This window comes from Oncorhynchus mykiss, chromosome 2, assembly GCF_013265735.2.
Source record: "Oncorhynchus mykiss isolate Arlee chromosome 2, USDA_OmykA_1.1, whole genome shotgun sequence".
Lineage (NCBI taxonomy): Eukaryota > Metazoa > Chordata > Actinopteri > Salmoniformes > Salmonidae > Oncorhynchus > Oncorhynchus mykiss.
The window spans coordinates 23096769-23115346 of record NC_048566.1 but is presented as its reverse complement, the minus strand read 5'-3'; the positions used below and the strand labels follow the sequence as shown (position 1 = coordinate 23115346).

The window sequence follows — 18578 nt, the reverse complement described above, 5'->3', positions numbered from 1 at the left end:
ACTTGTCACCCATTCTAAAAACTGACAGCAAGTCTTTGTTATGTGTTGCAGTGATTTCACTTGCTGTGGTAGCTGATTTGTATGATGTTGAGTCATCAGCATACATAGACACATAGGCTTTACTCAGTGCCAGTGGCAGGTCATTAGTAAAGATTGAAAAAAGTAAGGGGCCTAGACAGCTGCCCTGGGGAATGCCTGACTCTACCTGGATTATGTAGGAGAGGCTTCCATTAAAGAACACCCTCTGTGTTCTGTTAGACAAGTAATAATACATCCACAATATAGCAGAGGATGTAAAGCCATAACACATACATTTCAGCCACAGATTATGATTGATAATGTCAAAAGCTGCACTGAAGTCAGACAAAACAGCTCCCACAGTTTTCTTATTATCAGCCAATCGTCAGTCATTTGCTGTACATGCTGAATGCTCTTCCCCATAAGCGTGATGAAAGTCAGTTGTTAATATGTTTACTGTGAAATAGCATATATCTAGTCAAACATAATTTTTTCCAAAAGTTTACTAAGGGTTGGTAGCAGGTTGACTGGTTGGCTGTTTGAACCAGTAAAGGGAGCTTTGCTATTCTTGGGTATCATAATTACTTTTGCTTCCCTCCTGGCCTGAGGGCACACGCTTTCCTGTAGGCTTAGATTGAAGAGATGGCAAATAGGAGTGGCAATATTGTCCGCCATCATTCTCAGTAATTTTCCATCCAAGTTGTCAGTCCCAGGTGGTTTGTCATTGTTGATAGACAACAATACTTTTTTCCCCTCATCCACACTCACTTTACATAATTCAAAATTAAATTGTTTGTCCTTCATAATTTAGTCAGTTATGCGTGAATGTGTAGGTGCAGAGTTTGTTGTTGGCATGTCATGCCTACAATTGCTAATCTTGCCATGAAAAATCCATTAAAGTAGTTGGCAATATCAGTGGGTTTTGTGATGAATTGATTCAATGAAGGATGGAGCTGAGTTCAGCTTTTTGTCCAAAATGTCATTTATGGTGCTCCAAAGCCTTTTTACCATCATCCTTTATATCATTTAGCTTTGTTTCATAGTACATTTTTTTGTGTTTTTGTTTCGTTAAGTAGAATTTTTTATTTTATTTAACCTTAATTTAATTAGGCAAGTCAGTTAAGAACAAATGACGGCCTGGCCAAAGGCCTCCTGCTGGGACGTAGGCTGGGATTAAAAATAAAAATATAGGACAAAACACACATCACGACAAGAGAGACAACACAACACCACATAAAGAGAGACCGAAGACAACAACACATCATGGCAGAAACACTGGACAACAACACATGACAACAACACTCAATTTACAGTAAGTTTGCCAACCGGCTGTGCAGCCAAACTTATTTGCCATTCCTTTTGCCTCATCCCTCTCAACCGGGGATTTAACAGTTTATACATTCATTTTCCTAATGGGTGCATGCTTATTAGTACAGTGCCTTGCAAAAGTATTCATATTTTGTTGCATTACAACCTGTAATTTAAATCGATTTTTATTTGAATTTCATGTAATGGGCATACACAAAATAGTCCAAATTGGTGAAGTGAAATTAAAAAATGTACTTTTTTCAAAACGTTCTAAAAAATAAAAAACGGAAAAGTGGTGCGTGCATATGTATTCACCCATTGCTATGAAGCCCATAAATATGATCTGGTGCAACCAATTACCTTCAGAAGTCACATAATTAGTTAAATAAAGTCCACATATGTGCAATTTAAGTGTCACATGATCTGCCATATGATCTCAGTATATCTACACTTGTTCTGAAAGGGGCACCACCAAGCAAGCGGCACCATGAAGCCCAGGGAGCTCTCCAAACAGGTCAGGGACAAAGTTGTGACATACAGATCAGGGTTGGGTTATAAAAAATATCAGAAACTTTGAACATCCCACAGAGCACCATTAAATCCATTATTAAAAAATGGAAAGAATATGGCACCACAACAAACCTGCCAAGAGAGGGCCGCCCGCCAAAACTCCCAGACCAGGCAAGGAGGGCATTAATCAGAGAGGCAACAACGATACCAAAGATAACCCTGAAGGAGTTGCAAAGCTCCACAGCAGAACCAACACTTATCATCACCCCGAGAACCACATCCCCACAGGGAAGCATGCTGGTGGCAACATCATGCAGTGGGGATGTTTTTCATCGGCAGGGAGTGGGAAACTGGTAAGATTTGAAGGAATGATGGATGGTGCTAAATACAGGGAAATTCTTGAGGGAAACCTGTTTCAGTCTTCCAGAGATTTGAGACTGGGATGGAGGGGGGGGGGGGGGGGGGGGGTTGAATAGTAATGCCTGCTCAAGTTTTCTGTTGTTTTTATCTTATTTCGGTAAAAAATATTTTGCATCTTCAAAGTTGTAGGCATGTTGTGTAAATCAAATGATACAAACCCCCCAAGAATACATTTTAATTCCAGGTTGTAAGGCAACTTGGCAATAGGAAAAATGCCAAGGGGGGTGAAAACATTCGCAAGCCACTGTAAGTGGAATAAGCAATTTCAGAAATTCATCAAGTGCAACATCAGGTTGCTCCTCATTGCACACGACAAACCAGCAAATATTATTTACATCTTCATCATAGGAGTCACTACAAAACCTTGGTATCACTATATCTCTTATGCACTATATTAGGCCCAGCCTTTGGAATTTTGGTTTTCCTACATGTAGCTTCTGTATTATGATCACTATATCTGATGGATGTGTAGATTTCTGCAGCATTAGTAAAGATGTGATTAATACATGTGGATAATATCATTCCTATGCTGTTTGTAAATACAGTGTTAGGTTGATTGATAACCTGAACCAGCTTGCATGCACTTGTTATAGTTTGAGGCTTTTTCTTGAGTGGACAGCTTGGTGAAAGCCTGTCAATATTTAGGTCACCTAGAAAATATACCTCTCTGTTGATATCATATACATTTTCAAGCATTTCACACATATTGTCCAGATACTGACTGTTAGCACTTGGTTGGATTGTGGTTGGGTTAACTGTACCTGATATACAGTATGTGATGTGGTTGTGTTAGCTATACCTGACCTCAGGGTTGGGGTTGTGTTAGCTATACCTGATCTCAGGGTTGGGGTTGTGTTAGCTACACCTGATCTCAGGGTTGGGGTTGTGTTAACTACACCTGATCTCAGGTTTGGGTTTGTGTTAGCTATACCTGATATCAGGGTTGGGGTTGTGTTAGCTATACCTGATCTCAGGGTTGGGGTTGTGTTAGCTATACCTGATCTCAGGGTTGGGGTTGTGTTAGCTATACCTGATCTCAGGGTTGGGGTTGTGTTAGCTATACCTGATCTCAGGGTTGGGGTTGTGTTAGCTGTACCTGATCTCAGGGTTGGGGTTCTGTTAGCTATACTTGATCTTGGGGTTGTGTTAGCTGTACCTGATCTCAGGGTTGTGTTAGCTATACCTGATCTCAGGGTTGGGGTTGTGTTAGCTGTACCTGATCGCAGGGTTGGGGTTCTGTTAGCTATACCTGATCTTGGTTTTGTGTAAGCTGTACCTGATCTCAGGGTTGTGTTAGCTATACCTGATCTCATGGTTGGGGTTGTGTTAGCTATACCTGATCTCAGGGTTGGGGTTGTGTTAGCTGTACCTGATCTCAGGGTTGGGGTTGTGTTAGCTGTAACTGATCTCAGGGATGGGGTTGTGTTAGCTATACCTGATCTCAGGGTTGGGGTTGTGTTAGATATACCTGATTTCAGGGTTGGGGTTGTGTTAGCTATACTTGATCTCAGGGTTGGGGTTGTGTTAACTATACCTGATCTCAGCGTTGGGGTTGTGTTGGCTGTACCTGATTTCAGGGTTGCGGTAGCGCAGGGCCTGTGCCAGCAGCTCAGAGGTCTGTTGGAAGCAGTGGCCCAGCTCATCTAACTTCTGCTCCATGGAGATGATGCGCTGCTCCAGCTCCCGGTAAGAGTTGTTCCAGTTGGCACTCAAGTCGCACATAATCATCTGCATCTGTTCACCATCAATCAACCAACCAAACAAACAACCAAACATGATCATCTGCATCTGTTCACCATCAACCAAACAAACAAACAAACAAACAAACAAACAACCAAACATGATCATCTGTTCACCATCAATCAACCAAACAACCAAACATGATCATCTGTTCACCATAAATCAACCAACCAACCAACCAAATAAACAACTAAACATGATCATCTGCATATGTTCACCATCAATCAAACAACCAAACAAACAAACAACCAAACATGATCGTCTGTTCACCATCAGTCAACCAAACAAACAATCATACAGACAATTAATCCATTTATCCAATGCTTGTTGTTTTGTGCTTCTTATAGTTTTTTGTCATAACAACACAAGCATGCCTAACAAAATCCAGACATGGAATTCAGATAAACCCAGACTTAACCCCGGATGAGCTGAGGGTGACAGTGGCAACTATCTTGGGGGAAACAACTCCCTAGGGTAGTTATAACATTGAGGGGAACCACATACGTCACATGTACATATCTCCCTCCTAAAAACTGTCTCCTGTGACCGTTTCTTTCTCATAAATTGGCTCCTGTGTTTGATATACATATGAGCTGGACTTGCACAAATATATCAATCAATTTCATTAATAAAAATGCTCACAACCCATTAACTACAGCCACTTTCTTTAGTTGTGCATTCTTTGCCAGGTATACTGCCCATTAGCTAAAAAGCTCTGAGTCTAGGATTACATCACAGAGTGACTTGAACCTTCTGCTAAACCTCATGGTCGTTTTATAGAGTTTTATGTGTCTTTTACAGACATTTTATGTGTCTCAACACCTATTAATAAATTACACAGCAACTTTAATATACTGGATAATGGTCTGTGTAAGAGTGTGGTTATTACCTGGATCTGGGTTATCCTGCGCGTGGTGTGTGTGTTTGTGTGTGTGTCAAACATGTCGACACAGTTCTGCCGTGAGTTGTTCTAACCTACTGTATGGTGTGGTTGGTTTACCTTGGGCAGGTCGACCATCTCACTGGCGTAATCTCTCAGCTTCCTTTGTTTAAGGCGCAGGTGCCGGAATCTGTCCAAAACAGACAAAGGACATAGCAACATCTTAGTATGATAACAGTGTGATAGAGACCTTAAATAAATGCCTGGGCCTGAAGTAAAAAACAGTCTTCACTGCCACCAGTACACATTACAGTATGTATATAAATCTGACTGGGTAGTGTGTGCACTGTAGAGGGTCCCCTTCACTGAACAAACACAACACCCCTTACACTAACAATTACACAATCCCTTGGCTTTGAGAATAGCTGAGGTACATAATAAACAGTTGCTTCAGGCTTAAAGCGGCAATCAGCAATAGAAACAATAACATAGCATCCTCCCTGCCCCTGTTTCTGTAAAAAGCTAAGGGATGGAGCTGGAGAAATGAAACCACTCACATTCATAGACAGAGCTATGGGTGCAAGAACTGACCATCCATGCTATCAAAATTATAGTTTTACCTATGTTTTGAGGCTATATAGTGTTTGTTTACATTTACATTGTTTAAAAACATTGGATTAGAACAAGCTTATATGTTGGGTTCTGACCAGGGTTGGTTGTCACACTTTGTACTCTTGTGTGTATTTCTCAGCACTAGTATATCTTACAAGATTATTTTTCAATGTTCAGAGAAAGACCAAGGTCTTCGGTTGAAATGGGGACCCTTTTTATCCTCATATTTATTCTAACATGGAGTTCTAAGCCATCAAACACACTCTGTCCACTTGTGACAACCAGCCCCATGTTTGCGGGGTTGGATACAATGTTTGCTAGAAGTTTATTCATTTTCTAACAGGAAATTAAGCAGTATAGCATACAGTCTTACAAATAGCCTTTCCTTGATTGAACGATATTCCTGTCAAAATTCAGAATTTTATGTCGTGAGAATAACATATGACATTCTGAGTAAATGTGTATGTAAGTTTAGTTCATTAGGATCCCCATTAGCTACTGCACATGCAGCAGCTACTCTTCCTGAGGTCCACATAAAACTGACAAATACATGACAAAGTACAGAACAGTTGCCCTCAGGACCACCTCAATTTGTTCGTGCATGGACTCTACAAGGTATCAAAAGCATTCCACAGGGATTCTGGCCCATGTTGACTCCAGTACTTCCCACACTTGTGTCAAGTTGGCTGGATGTCCTTTGTGTGGCGGACCATTCTTGATACCCAAGGGAAACTGTTGAGCGTGAAAAACCCAGCAGCGCTGCAGTTCTTGACACAAACTGATGTGTCTGGCACCTACTACCATACCCTGTTCAAAGGCACTTAAACCTTTTATCTTGCCCATTCACCTTCTGAATGGCACACATCCATGTCTTAGTTGTATCAAGGTTAAAAATCCTTCTTTAACCTGTCTCCTCCCCTTCATCTATACTGATTGAAGTGGATTTAACAGACATCAATAAGGGATCATAGCTTTCAACTGGATTCACCTGGTCAGTCTATGCCATGGAAAGAGCAGGTGTTCTTAATGTTTGTATACGCAGTGTATATTCATATTCTTATATACAGTACAGTTAAATCAGATCTTTAGAAAGAGGAGAGGTGCTGTGACACAGTACTGTATGTTTATTAGTAATGGTGGCAGAGCATTCCATGATGACATGGCGCTATACATAACTAAGCAACGCATAAAATCTGTTTTTGGTTTGGGTACCGTGAATAAAACCCATAATGGCGTGTCTAGTGGGCAATGTGTATTTTTCAAGTGTATGCAAAGAGATTATACAAGTGGTTAGGCATATTGTAACATACACCTTTCTTAAAAAGACTTAAAGAGAAGTAGTCAATTTCTCCTCAACCCTCAACCATGAGACTACCATGCATGTTGTTGATGTTAGTTCTGTGTGTGCAGTTAAGGGCAAGGCACACTGCTTTGTTTTGAGCCAGCTGCAGCTTTGTTAAGTCTTTCTTTGCTGAACCTGACCATATCACCGGACAGTAATTAAGACTGGACAAGATCAGAGCCTGAACAACTAGTACAGTTGCTCTTTGTGTCAAAAACGCAGAACATCTTTTTATAACAACTTTGTCAATATGACTTGACCTTGATACCAGACCATCCAATGTTACTCCTAGGATGTTAGCTTCTTCAACTTGTTCAATGGTCACATCCTTTACGCACAAATCCATTTAATGTTTAGGTCTAAGAGAATGTTTTAACCAAATATAATGCTTTTTGTTTTAGATGCATTTAAGGCCAGTTTATTATTAATTACCCATTCTGACTGTAACTCCTTGCTAAGAGTCTCAGTGAGCTCACTGGTTGTAGGTGCTGATGTGTAGAGGTTGCATTCTTGTAAACAATAGAGAATAGTAACGGCCCAAGGCAACTGCCATGATGGATACCGCACTGTGCATATCTGATGTTAGAGAAGCTTCCATTAAAGAATAGTCTCTGAGTTCTATTTGATTAGTAACTCTCCAACCATGTGATGGCAGGTGATGTAAACCCATAACACTTTTTTTCAATATGAATTATGATCAATAACATCAAAGGCTGCACTGAAATCTAACAATACAGCTCCAACTATCATCTTACTATCCATTTATTTTAGCCAATCATCAGTCATCTTAGTCAGTGCAGTACAAATCGAGTGCCCTTCCCTATATGCACAATGAAAGTCAGTAGTTAACTTGTTCTTTGAAAAATAGCATTGTATTTGTTTAAACAATTTTATCCATCCGTTTACTAAGAACGGGCATCAAACTGATTGGGTGGCTGTTACAGCCAGCAAAGGTTGGTTTGCTATTTTTAGGTACTGGAATGACTTTAGCTTCCTTCCACGCCTGTGGACACACACTCCTTTAGGCTTTGGTTAAAGACATGGCAAATAGGAGTGGCAATACAGTCTGATACCATTCTCTATAGTTTCCCATCTAGGTTGTCTATACCTGGTGGCTTATCCTTTTTGATGGAAACCAATAGTTTTCCACCTCTTCCACACAAACCTGACCAAATTCAAAGCAATCATTCTCTTTCATAATTAGATCTTCAATACAATGGTATGATGGTTCACTGTTCAATGTTGTCATTTCACTTCTCAGTTTGTCCACTTCACCAGTGAAATAGTCATTGAAATGATTGGCGATATCAAAAGGTTTTGTCAGAAATGACGCATGAACTTCAATGAAAATGTTTTTTCTGCCCATAATATAATTTAAGGTACAAATACTTTTTCTGTGGGTGTGTGTTAGAAATGACAACGAAGGGAGAGAGACAACGAAGGGAGCTCTTTATATCACAAGCACAAAAGAGCTTGGGATTTTATAACGGAGCTGATAGTGACAACCTACTTAATATTCCATGTGACAACCATACCCAACAGTTATCACATGACTTGACCTAGGAACTCATAAATAGGTTTGAAATATAGCTCTCCCTTTCCTATTTTCAACAAGCATAATTGTTCAAGCATTTACAAAGAAAACACCTTTTATAAAATCTTTTTTTTAAAACTTTAATCTATGAAAAACATAGACATAAATTGACCAGGTGGATGAGTTATTTCAAAGAATTCACACATTTTAACCTTAAATAGACAGTGTATTACACAGCACCATTGACATTGGGAGTAATTAGCACTGTGACAACCAACCTGTGAGACAACCAACCCCAGTCTTCCCTACATATCATTCATTTATAAGTCCAAAAATGGATGTAGCAACTGCAGGTTGACCCTTTAAGTTTACCATGTTTGGCTCTTAGATACTGTCAATAACTCAACATCCAGGAGCCCTGCTTTGTGTTCGGGATGGGTAGATTAGAGAAATGTCTGTTGCTCCAACGTTATCAACGTTTAAATTTTGATTCTAAGTTGGATGAAACCAGAACTGCCCCAGAAAAACAGAAACCAATTTTACAGGGAACTTCCATCAAGTACTCATGTGCACTAAAATGTTCTAGTGGGGATGCCAGAGCCAAAGAACCGATGCATAAAAGCGTGAAAAAGTAAAAACAAAATTAGTCTCTAAATAGTCTCTTAACTGTTTGGCTCTGTCTCCATTCCAAGGTGCTGGAAGTTCCTCCTCATGCTTTCTTTCCACCATGTATTTATAGTGGGTCTGCTAACTGTACAACAGGAAATGTAACCCCTCCACCCTTACGGGCATACTCTCTCTCTCCCACACACATACACACACATGGACACACACACACTATTATGAAGTCCTGCTGCCTGATAATGACTCACACATTCACACGTCGAAGCTTCCTAGTTTCCTATTTGTTAGGATCTCCTGTGAAAGAGGTCAGGCAACCCCACACCTCACTCCACTTGTTATTAGCAGGAAGGCTAGAATACATATTGTCAAACAACATGGATGAACAACAATGAAAGTAGACATGAGGAAGCAGGCAGAGGATGTCAAAGTTCCCAAGTGCTATTATGGCGAAGGAGCAGTTGTGAATTGACTTCACGTGATAGAAGTTCCTTCCTCTGAATTCTGTGTTAAATAAATGTTTCACTTTTTGTGAGATGACCATTGTCCAGTTATTTTAGTCACGAGAGCTTTTGTAAGAGTGAGACTATGTTTTCTCTGTACTCGATTCTAAATTCAAACTGTACTATTGTCAGTGAGTGTATCCATTTGATTGATGTCTAAAGTCGATTTGACATAGTGGCATAATCTTTTACCAAGGGTGTGGAGTACCAAGCTTGTTTTGCTGGACCGTAGCATCCAAACAAAATAGACTCAGCTATGGTGTTGACAAAGAGTTAATAACCCATAAAACCAGCACAACACACACACACACACACGGACACACACACACACACACACACACACACACACACACACACACACACACACACACACACGCACACACGCAAGATATTGAGATTATTGATTGAACTTTATTGTGCATGTGCAGCATCTCCACGACCCCACACATGACTCAAGTTCACAGATATACACACTATTATGAAGTCCTGCTGCCTGATAATGACTCACACATTCACATGTTTAAGCTTCCTAGTTTCCTATTTATTAGGATCTCCTGTGAAAGAGGTCAGGCAAACCCACACCTCACTCCACTTGTTATTAGCAGGAAGGCTAGAATACATTGTCAAACAACATGGATGAACAACAATGAAAGTAGACATGAGGAAGCAGGCAGAGGATGTCAAAGTTCCCAAGTGCTATTATGGAGAAGGAGCTGTCATTCAGATTTATTTTTCTGTCAAACACAAGCAGTTTTTTGTTAACTTTTCCGGTGTTTCTTAGTTGTGAATTGACTTCACGTGATGGAAGTTGCTTCTTCTGAATTCTGTTAAATAAATGTTTCACTGTTTGTGAGATGACCATTGTCCAGTTCTTTTAGTCACGAGAGCTTTTCTGAAAGTGAGACTATGTTGTATGCTTACTCTATTCTAAACTCAAACTTTACTATTGTCAGTGTATCTATTTGATTGAAGTCTAAATTTTACATAGTGGCCTAATCTTTTACCAAGGGGGTGGAGTACCAAACTTGTTTTGCTGGACCGTAGCATCCAAACAAAATAGACTCAGTTCAGTGTTGACAAAGAATTTATGAACCATAAAACCATCACAACACACACACACACACACACACACACACACACACACTTTAGACGGCTTAGTGTTCTGAATGGTCTCTAAATGTATTGCTATTCTTCTGTTCTCCAGTGTTCCTGCAGAACAAATCTAGTCGAGATGAGTTGTGTCCCAGAAACCTGAAGAAGATGCATATAGCAGTGGACAAACTGATGGCCAGCTCCCATCTGAAATACAAAGGTTAAACTGTGATGAGGACTTACACTCTGATGGCCTCCAGTAGGCACCTCTGGTGTCTGCGGTGCTCTCCACTGTTGCCCTTGGTCAGGTTGGTGCGGTGCAGCAGCCAACACTCCCTCAGCACGTTGGCAGCAGCATGGCGGATCTGGGACAGACAGAGCACCAACATCTAGACCCAGTCAATAAAACCTGCAGCCCTAACGTGTACGTGTGTGACACACACTCCTTTGTACAGCATGACTGTCACAGCTGGAGATAAGAGTATATGGAACTGTGATGCATTAAGCTAACACTCATGTTTATAAAAGGATTAAGTTATAAAGAATTACCACACTAACTGGAAGGATGACAGCATGTCATAGCATGGTTTCATCTTGGGGGCATGTTTATATCATGGTGCCATCTTGGGGACATGTTTATATCATGGTTTCATCTTGGGGGCATGTTTATATCATGGTTTCATCTTGGGGGCATGTTTATATCATGGTGCCATTTTGGGGACATGTTTATATCATGGTGCCATCTTGGGAACATGTTTATATCATGGTGTCATCATGGGAGCATGTTAATATCATGGTGCCATCTTGGGGACATGTTTATATCATGGTGCCATCTTGGGGACATGTTTATATCATGGTGTCATCTTGAGAGCATGTTTATATCATGGTGTCGTCATGGGAGCATGTTAATATCATGGTGCCATCTTGGGGGCATGTTTATATCATGGTGCCATCATGGGAGCATGTCATAGCATTGTTTCATCTTGGGGGCATGTTTATATCATGGTGCCATCTTGGGGACATGTTTATATCATGGTGCCATCTTGGGAACATGTTTATATCATGGTGTCATCATGGGAGCATGTTAATATCATGGTGCCATCTTGGGGACATGTTTATATCATGGTGCCATCTTGGGGACATGTTTATATCATGGTGTCATCTTGTGAGCATGTTTATATCATGGTGTCATCATGGGAGCATGTTAATATCATGGTGCCACCTTGGGGACATGTTTATATCATGGTGCCATCTTGGGAACATGTTTATATCATGGTGTCATCATGGGAGCATGTTAATATCATGGTGCCATCTTGGGGACATGTTTATATCATGGTGCCATCTTGGGGACATGTTTATATCATGGTGTCATCTTGAGAGTATGTTTATATCATGTTGCCATCATGGGAGCATGATAATATAATGGAGCCATCTTGGGGACATGTTTATATCATGGTGCCATCTTGGGGACATGTTTATATCATGTTGCCATCATGGGAGCATGATAATATCATGGAGCCATCTTGGGAGCTTGTTTATATCATGGTGCCATCTTGAGAGCATGTTTATATCATGGTGCCATCTTGGGAGCATGTTTATATCATGGTGCCATCTTGGGAGCATATTTATATCATGGTGCCATCTTGGGAGCATGTTTATATCATGGTGCCATCTTGAGAGCATGTTTATATCATGGTGCCATCTTGGGAGCATGTTTATATCATGGTGCCATCTTGGGAGCATATTTATATCATGGTGCCATCTTGGGAGCATGTTTATATCATGGTGCCATCTTGGGAGCATGTTGGGAGCATGTTTATATCATGGTGCCATCTTGTGAGCATGTTTATATCATGGTCCCATCTTGGGAGCATGTTTATATCATGGTGCCATCTTGGGAGCATGTTTATATCATGGTGCCATCTTGGGAGCATATTTATTTGCTGATTAAACTGCTGTTATGAATTGAGAGGCAGTCCATGGTTAACGTTGATGAAAACAATGTTGCCTTGTGCAGAACTGGGTCAGGCGGGATGGGCTGTACACTAATGTTTGCTACATGCAGGGATAGCTAAAAACGTAAACGGATGGACATGTACCCGTCATACAGGGAATAATATTTGAGGATGTGAATAGGCATCAGTGGGCCATATGTCGGTTACGGAAACATATTCCTCTTGTTTCTCTTTGATTCTATTAGTGTCTGCTCTCCTTCCTGACGAGGACACTGTAACTGCCTATCTGAGCCTGGTGAAGTCACTCCAGCCGGGCCTTGTCTTGTGTTGTCCTGTGTGTGAGGTTGTTATTGGGGGCCGTCAGGGGCCATGCCCAGATGTCTTTCCTTATTCTTCCTGTCAACGTAAATCAGGGCAATGACGAACAGCTCCGCAGGGACGCACACACACACACCAAACAACTACAAACAGACGTAAGGATGCACCCAGTGAGAGGATGTGTTCAGTGCCAGGGAGGAAGCAGTTACATCCTCAGCAGACCTATAACCTCACATCCTCACACTGACAACACACTGCAGCCTGTAGCCAGGTGTAGCCTACACCCTACACTGCCAACGTAGCGCTCAGCTAATGCTCAGTCAGGTCAGTGGATTTCAGAGAATCCTGCCATACACTACTTACATATTCGAGAATGATGGATATTTGGAAATGGATATGGAAATCATGCTTGCATCTTCCGTTGTGCTCGTTTATTTTCAGGTTGTTGATTTTCCTTCCCGGCGATAAGCAAGCAGATGGATCCTGTCTGAGGCTTCAACATGAAGTAACCCCTCAACAACATACACTCGCTCACTGTGTCCTCATTTGAGGCAGTGAGTATATACACATACACAACACACACATCATCTTATCCAGTTTCCAGTCGGTACGAGCACCTCGTCCTGGACTGACACAAATCCCTTTCCTGACAGGGACACTATTGTTTCCTCTTTTTGACGCCTTTTGGAGGCTATTAAGAGATTGGCGGGCCCCACCTCACAAGCCCCCCCCCCCTCCCCCCAGTCCTTTTCCCACACTATCCTGTCCTCTGGAATGCCCTATTTAAGGAAACAAATTATATTATAAAAAGACTCCAAAATCATATGCAGAAAATATCTCTGCATCCACCCAGGAGGCCTCATCTGTTGTGTCAAGGGTTTTGTTTTTCTTGTGAGACCGAGGGAACCTTTGAAGGGAGCTGGCTGCTTCCGGTTATCAATGCAGGACAGTGGTTTGGATCTTCACAGTATGTTTTTCTTATCATTCAGTTATTGGAAATATGGGGATAAATGACTCCTTGAACGAAGAGACACTCACAACATGTTTGTTCATTATTGTCATTATAGAGCCAGGTATTTCTACTGACCCTGTGACCACCTGACCAGGAAAAACTCCCAACCCTTGTAAAGGTTAGAATTAGGGCCCAGAGTTTTCCTGACTAGTTGGACACATGGGATATGGAAAAACTCTGGTGCAGTCGTTCTCCTCGTCTCACCCGTTTGGAGATCTGGATGTCCATCATGAAGAAGTGCACATGTTTCTCTCCTTTGTTCAGCGCCAGCTTCTTGGTCATGACGGCCACCAGCATGGCGGTACAGGCCACACCCTGAGGACAGACATACAGACAGTCACACCACCGTCACCATGATTACCACCACCGCTGTTTGTCATCCTCCTCGTGTCCCTTTGTGACCCGTAAGAGCGGGAGTCAGAGTCGGAATTAACAAAATGATCATGTCAACATTCAAAATTAGCCCTATAGCTTCAGGTCTGCTTGGCTAACATCAAGATAGACACCGCAATTCCTTTTCAAGAGGTTATTAAATAGTTGTGACTTGCTATAACTTGTACAAATATGGTGGGCCTATTTTGCCTATTTCGCCAAATAATACTAGTTACACTGAATTGACCTTATGTTTATGTGAGAGTGAAATTGTTAATCATATGCCACTGTGCCACTGATATAGTAGTATGGTTTACTCTGAGAATAGCATTGTGCTATTGCTGGATAGGGAACAACTAAGTGCTGACGAATGCTCAGGAACCGCACAGGGTGAATCAGAGTGACTTGGCACTAAAAGTGACTATATTTCAGTGTGGTACAATAGTCTCAACACACTAATTCTTACTTTGAAATCGTAGACTACACCTCTAACCTATGGGGGAGATATAACATACAGTTGAAGTCGGAGGTTTACATAAGCCTTAGACAAGTACAATTAAACTCAGTTTTTCACAATTCCTGACATTTAATCCATGTAAAAAATGTCCTGTCTTAAGTCAGTTGAGATCACCAGTTTATTTTAAGAATTGGAAATGTCAGAATAATAGTAGAGATAATTATTTATTTCAGCTTTTATTTCTTTCATCACATTCCCAGTAGGTCAGAAGTTTACATACACACAATTAGTATTTGGTAGCATTGCCTTTAAATTGTTTAACTTGGGTCAAATGTTTTGGGTAGCCTTCCACAAGCTTCCCACAATAAGTTGGGTGAATTTTGGCCCATTCCTCCTGACAGAGCTGGTGTAACTGAGTCAAGTTTGTAGGCCTCCTTGCTCGCACACGCTTTTTCAGTTCTGACCACAAATTTTCTATTGGATTGAGGTCACGGCTTTGTGATAGCCACTCCAATACTTTGACTTTGTTGTCCTTAAGCTATTTTGCCACAACTTTGGAAGTATGCTTGGGGTCAATGTCCATTTGGAAGACGCATTTGCGACCAAGCTTTAACTTCCTTCTGCTCAGCAAGGCTTCTTCCTTGCTGAGCGGCCTTTCAGGTTATGTCGATATAGGACTCGTTTCTCACATTGGATATACTGTAGATACTTTTGTACCCGTTTCCTCCGGCATCTTCACAAGGTCCTTTGCTGTTGTTCTGGGATTGATTTGCACTTTTTGCACCAAAGTACGTTCGTCTCTAGGAGACGGAACACGTCTCCTTCCTGCGCGATATGACGGCTGCATGGTCCCATGGTGTTTATACTTGCGCACTATTGTTTGTACAGATGAACGTGGTACCTTCAGGCATTTGGAAATTGCTCCTAAGGATGAACAACACTTGTGGAGGTCTACAATTTTTGGTTGACTGATTTCTTTGGATTTTCCCATGATGTTAAGCAAAGGGAGTTTGAAGGTAGGCCTTGAAATACATCCACAGGTACACCTCAAATTGACTCAAATGATGTCAATTAGCCAATCAGAAGCTTCTAAAGCCATGACATCATTTTCTGTCATTTTCCAAGCTGTTTAAAGGCACAGTCAACTTAGTGTATGTAAACTTCTGACCCATTGGAATTGTGATACTGTGAATTATAAGTGACATAATCTGTCTGTAAACAATTGTTGGAAAAATGACTTGTGTCATGCACAATGTAGATGTCCTAACCGACTTGCCAAAACTATAGTTTGTTAACAAGAAATGTGTGGAGTGCTTGAAAAAACTAGTTTTAATGACTCCAACCTAAGTGTATGTAAACTTCTGACTGTAGTTAATTTACCATTGAGTGCAATTTTCTATCAATATGTACTGTAATTGCACAAAGCTCACAGTTGTACCAATGTGTATCTACCTACACTGTAATTGCATTGTACCTGCCAGTGTAATTACTGTGAAAATACAGTATATGGTTTTAGAGACACAGTGTAATCATATCATTTAAAGATTAGACTGGTTTGAAAATGAAAACTGATTTTTACCTGTTTTCCTTCCCTTGTTTGCATTAGTAAAAGAGAGAGAGAGATAAAAGTCTGATAAAGAAGAACAATCATATTAGCATGCACGCATAGGCTCACAATGAAACACAGGTTACAGTCTGGACACAGAGATAATGCTAAGAGTCATTCAGATGGATGAATCACAAATCCTGCGCTAGTCCCCTGTCCTCTCCTAAGAGCTTCCTAACATCAACCAACCCACTCACTGGTATTGGGAGGGGCATGGGCATGACTAGAACCAAAGATTCCGTGTGAATCTGTCCGAGTGTAATCTGGGAATTTTGAGAGACACAACATCCTTCCCAGGGATCCATTCACACCCCACTGATAGGATGTGTGGTGAGCACGTTGCTCTGCTCACCTCCCCAACACAGCTGGGGCACTACCAGAGAGGCAGGCTAGCCCAGGATAGAGGTGTTGAGCCTAGGGGTCCTTGACAGCCAAGAGCTACAGGTGTGAGTACTGCTTCACTCATTGTCCAAGAGAGCTGCCCTGTTGGGAGTAGGAAACATTTTTCTTCCAAGTCATGGGCACAGGTTGGCACGCCCTCCTGTTCCAGTGGTGCCAAAGGCTATAAACTACCTAAAAATGGAAATGGTGGAAAGTTTCCCCTTAAAAAAAGGGGAAAGCTTATATAAACAAGGGGAGAGGGAGAGAAAGAGGAGTGAAGGATCATTTTCCACTGTGTCAGGGAGGTGTCTCAGCCTGGCTCTCAGCGCCCCTCTGTCGGTCTTGTGACTCTCCGTCGCTTATCTGTTCGGATCGGAAACGGGCAGATCTGAGGTGAGGAAGAGAGCCAAGTCCTTACAGCCCAACAAGCAGAAAACACCCAGATACCTCCCTCCCTCTCCCTCTCTCCCTGTACTAGTCACATGGCCCTAAACCCTTCGAAGTGCAAGATCCTGTTGGTAACATGTATGAGAAACCTGTCCCTGCATGTCCCCTTATGAAAAATGGGAAAAACCTGCAAGTCTGTGAAAGTGTGAAATTCCTTGGAGTCATTGTGCAAAACATTCTGCAGTGGGACGAACAAATCGATTCTATGATTCGTAAGGGAAGTAAAAAGTTGTTCTTCCTACGTCAACTTAAAATATTTAACTTTCCACAAATGGACCTGGTCGCCATCTACGTTCAACCCTGCCTAGAGTATACCGCAACAGCTTGGGACAGCTTCTTGACTCAAGCCCTCTCTGAGCAACTCAAGCCCATACAGAAGTGTGTTTGCAGAACCATCCCTGGCACGGCATATCCTGGAAACAACAATGCTCTGTCACTATCACTGCCCTCACTTCATGAGAGAAGAGTGAAACTGTGCCTGGACTTTGCTTTCTCCCTGTTCAAGTCCCCCTTCAGAGACTTGATACCTGCCTGCCGAGGACAAGTGTCAGACAGATCCACCTTCTCTCTATTCCACATGCCAGGACTGAGAGATATAAAAGTCGCCCATTCCATACCTATATACAGTACCAGTCAAAAGTTTGGACACACCTACTCATTCCAGGGTTTCTTTATTTGTACTATTTTCTGCATTGTAGAATAATAGTGAAGACATCCAAACTGTGAAATAACACATATGGAATCATGTAGTAACCAAAAAAGTGTTAAACCAATCAAATTATATTTTATATTTGAGATTCTTCAAAGAAGCCACCCTTTGCCTTGATGACAGCTTTGCACACTCTTGGCATTCTCTCAGCTTCATGAAGTAGTCACCTGGAATGCATTTCAATTAACCCTTGTGTTGTCTTCAGGGTAAAATAATGACCCGCCGGTATGTAACAGCAGAGAAAACGCCCTAAATTATATTTTTTCAACTTGAAATTGTATGACTTTTCCTAGAGTGACCCCAACATTAGAAAAAGTGAAACATCACCTTTGTTCATATTCCCATGTGAGCTTTACACCACCAGGGTACAAAGATTGTCTTAGGGTCATTTTAGACCCGGCAGTTATAAAATCATTTACAAACCACACACACACACACACACACACACACACACACACACACACATACACACACACACACACACACACACACACACACACACGCAAGATATTGAGATTATTGATTGAACTTTATTGTGCATGTGCAGCATCTCCACGACCCCACACATGACTCAAGTTCACAGACAAAATAAATAAAAAATCAGACAAAATAAAACAAAATTTCAGACAAAATAAAAATGTCTTGAAAGCATTGTCTACTAATGGGGAATACAGTCAGAGGCAATAAAGGTAGTGCAGTTGACAGTCCCCCCAGTTCTCTCTCTTCGTGCCATGACTGCAC

The 18578-nt window shown here is 41.4% G+C and overlaps 1 protein-coding gene across 3 annotated transcripts in view; it reads right to left on the bottom strand.

Moving 5' to 3' along the window:
• Positions 1–18578, bottom strand: part of kcnn4 (potassium intermediate/small conductance calcium-activated channel, subfamily N, member 4) — a 41886-nt gene that overhangs the window by 3885 nt on the left and 19423 nt on the right. For all 3 annotated transcript variants that reach the window (XR_005035904.1, XM_036942767.1, XM_036942781.1), the window contains 4 exons: positions 14070–14180; positions 10824–10945; positions 4997–5066; positions 3824–3990 (listed from right to left, as the gene is read on the bottom strand). Coding sequence is in view for 2 of the 3 variants with exons in the window: in XM_036942767.1 (XP_036798662.1) it covers positions 3824–3990; positions 4997–5066; positions 10824–10945; positions 14070–14180 (470 nt within the window). In the remaining variant the exon portion in view is untranslated. The remainder of the gene's footprint in view (positions 1–3823; positions 3991–4996; positions 5067–10823; positions 10946–14069; positions 14181–18578) is intronic.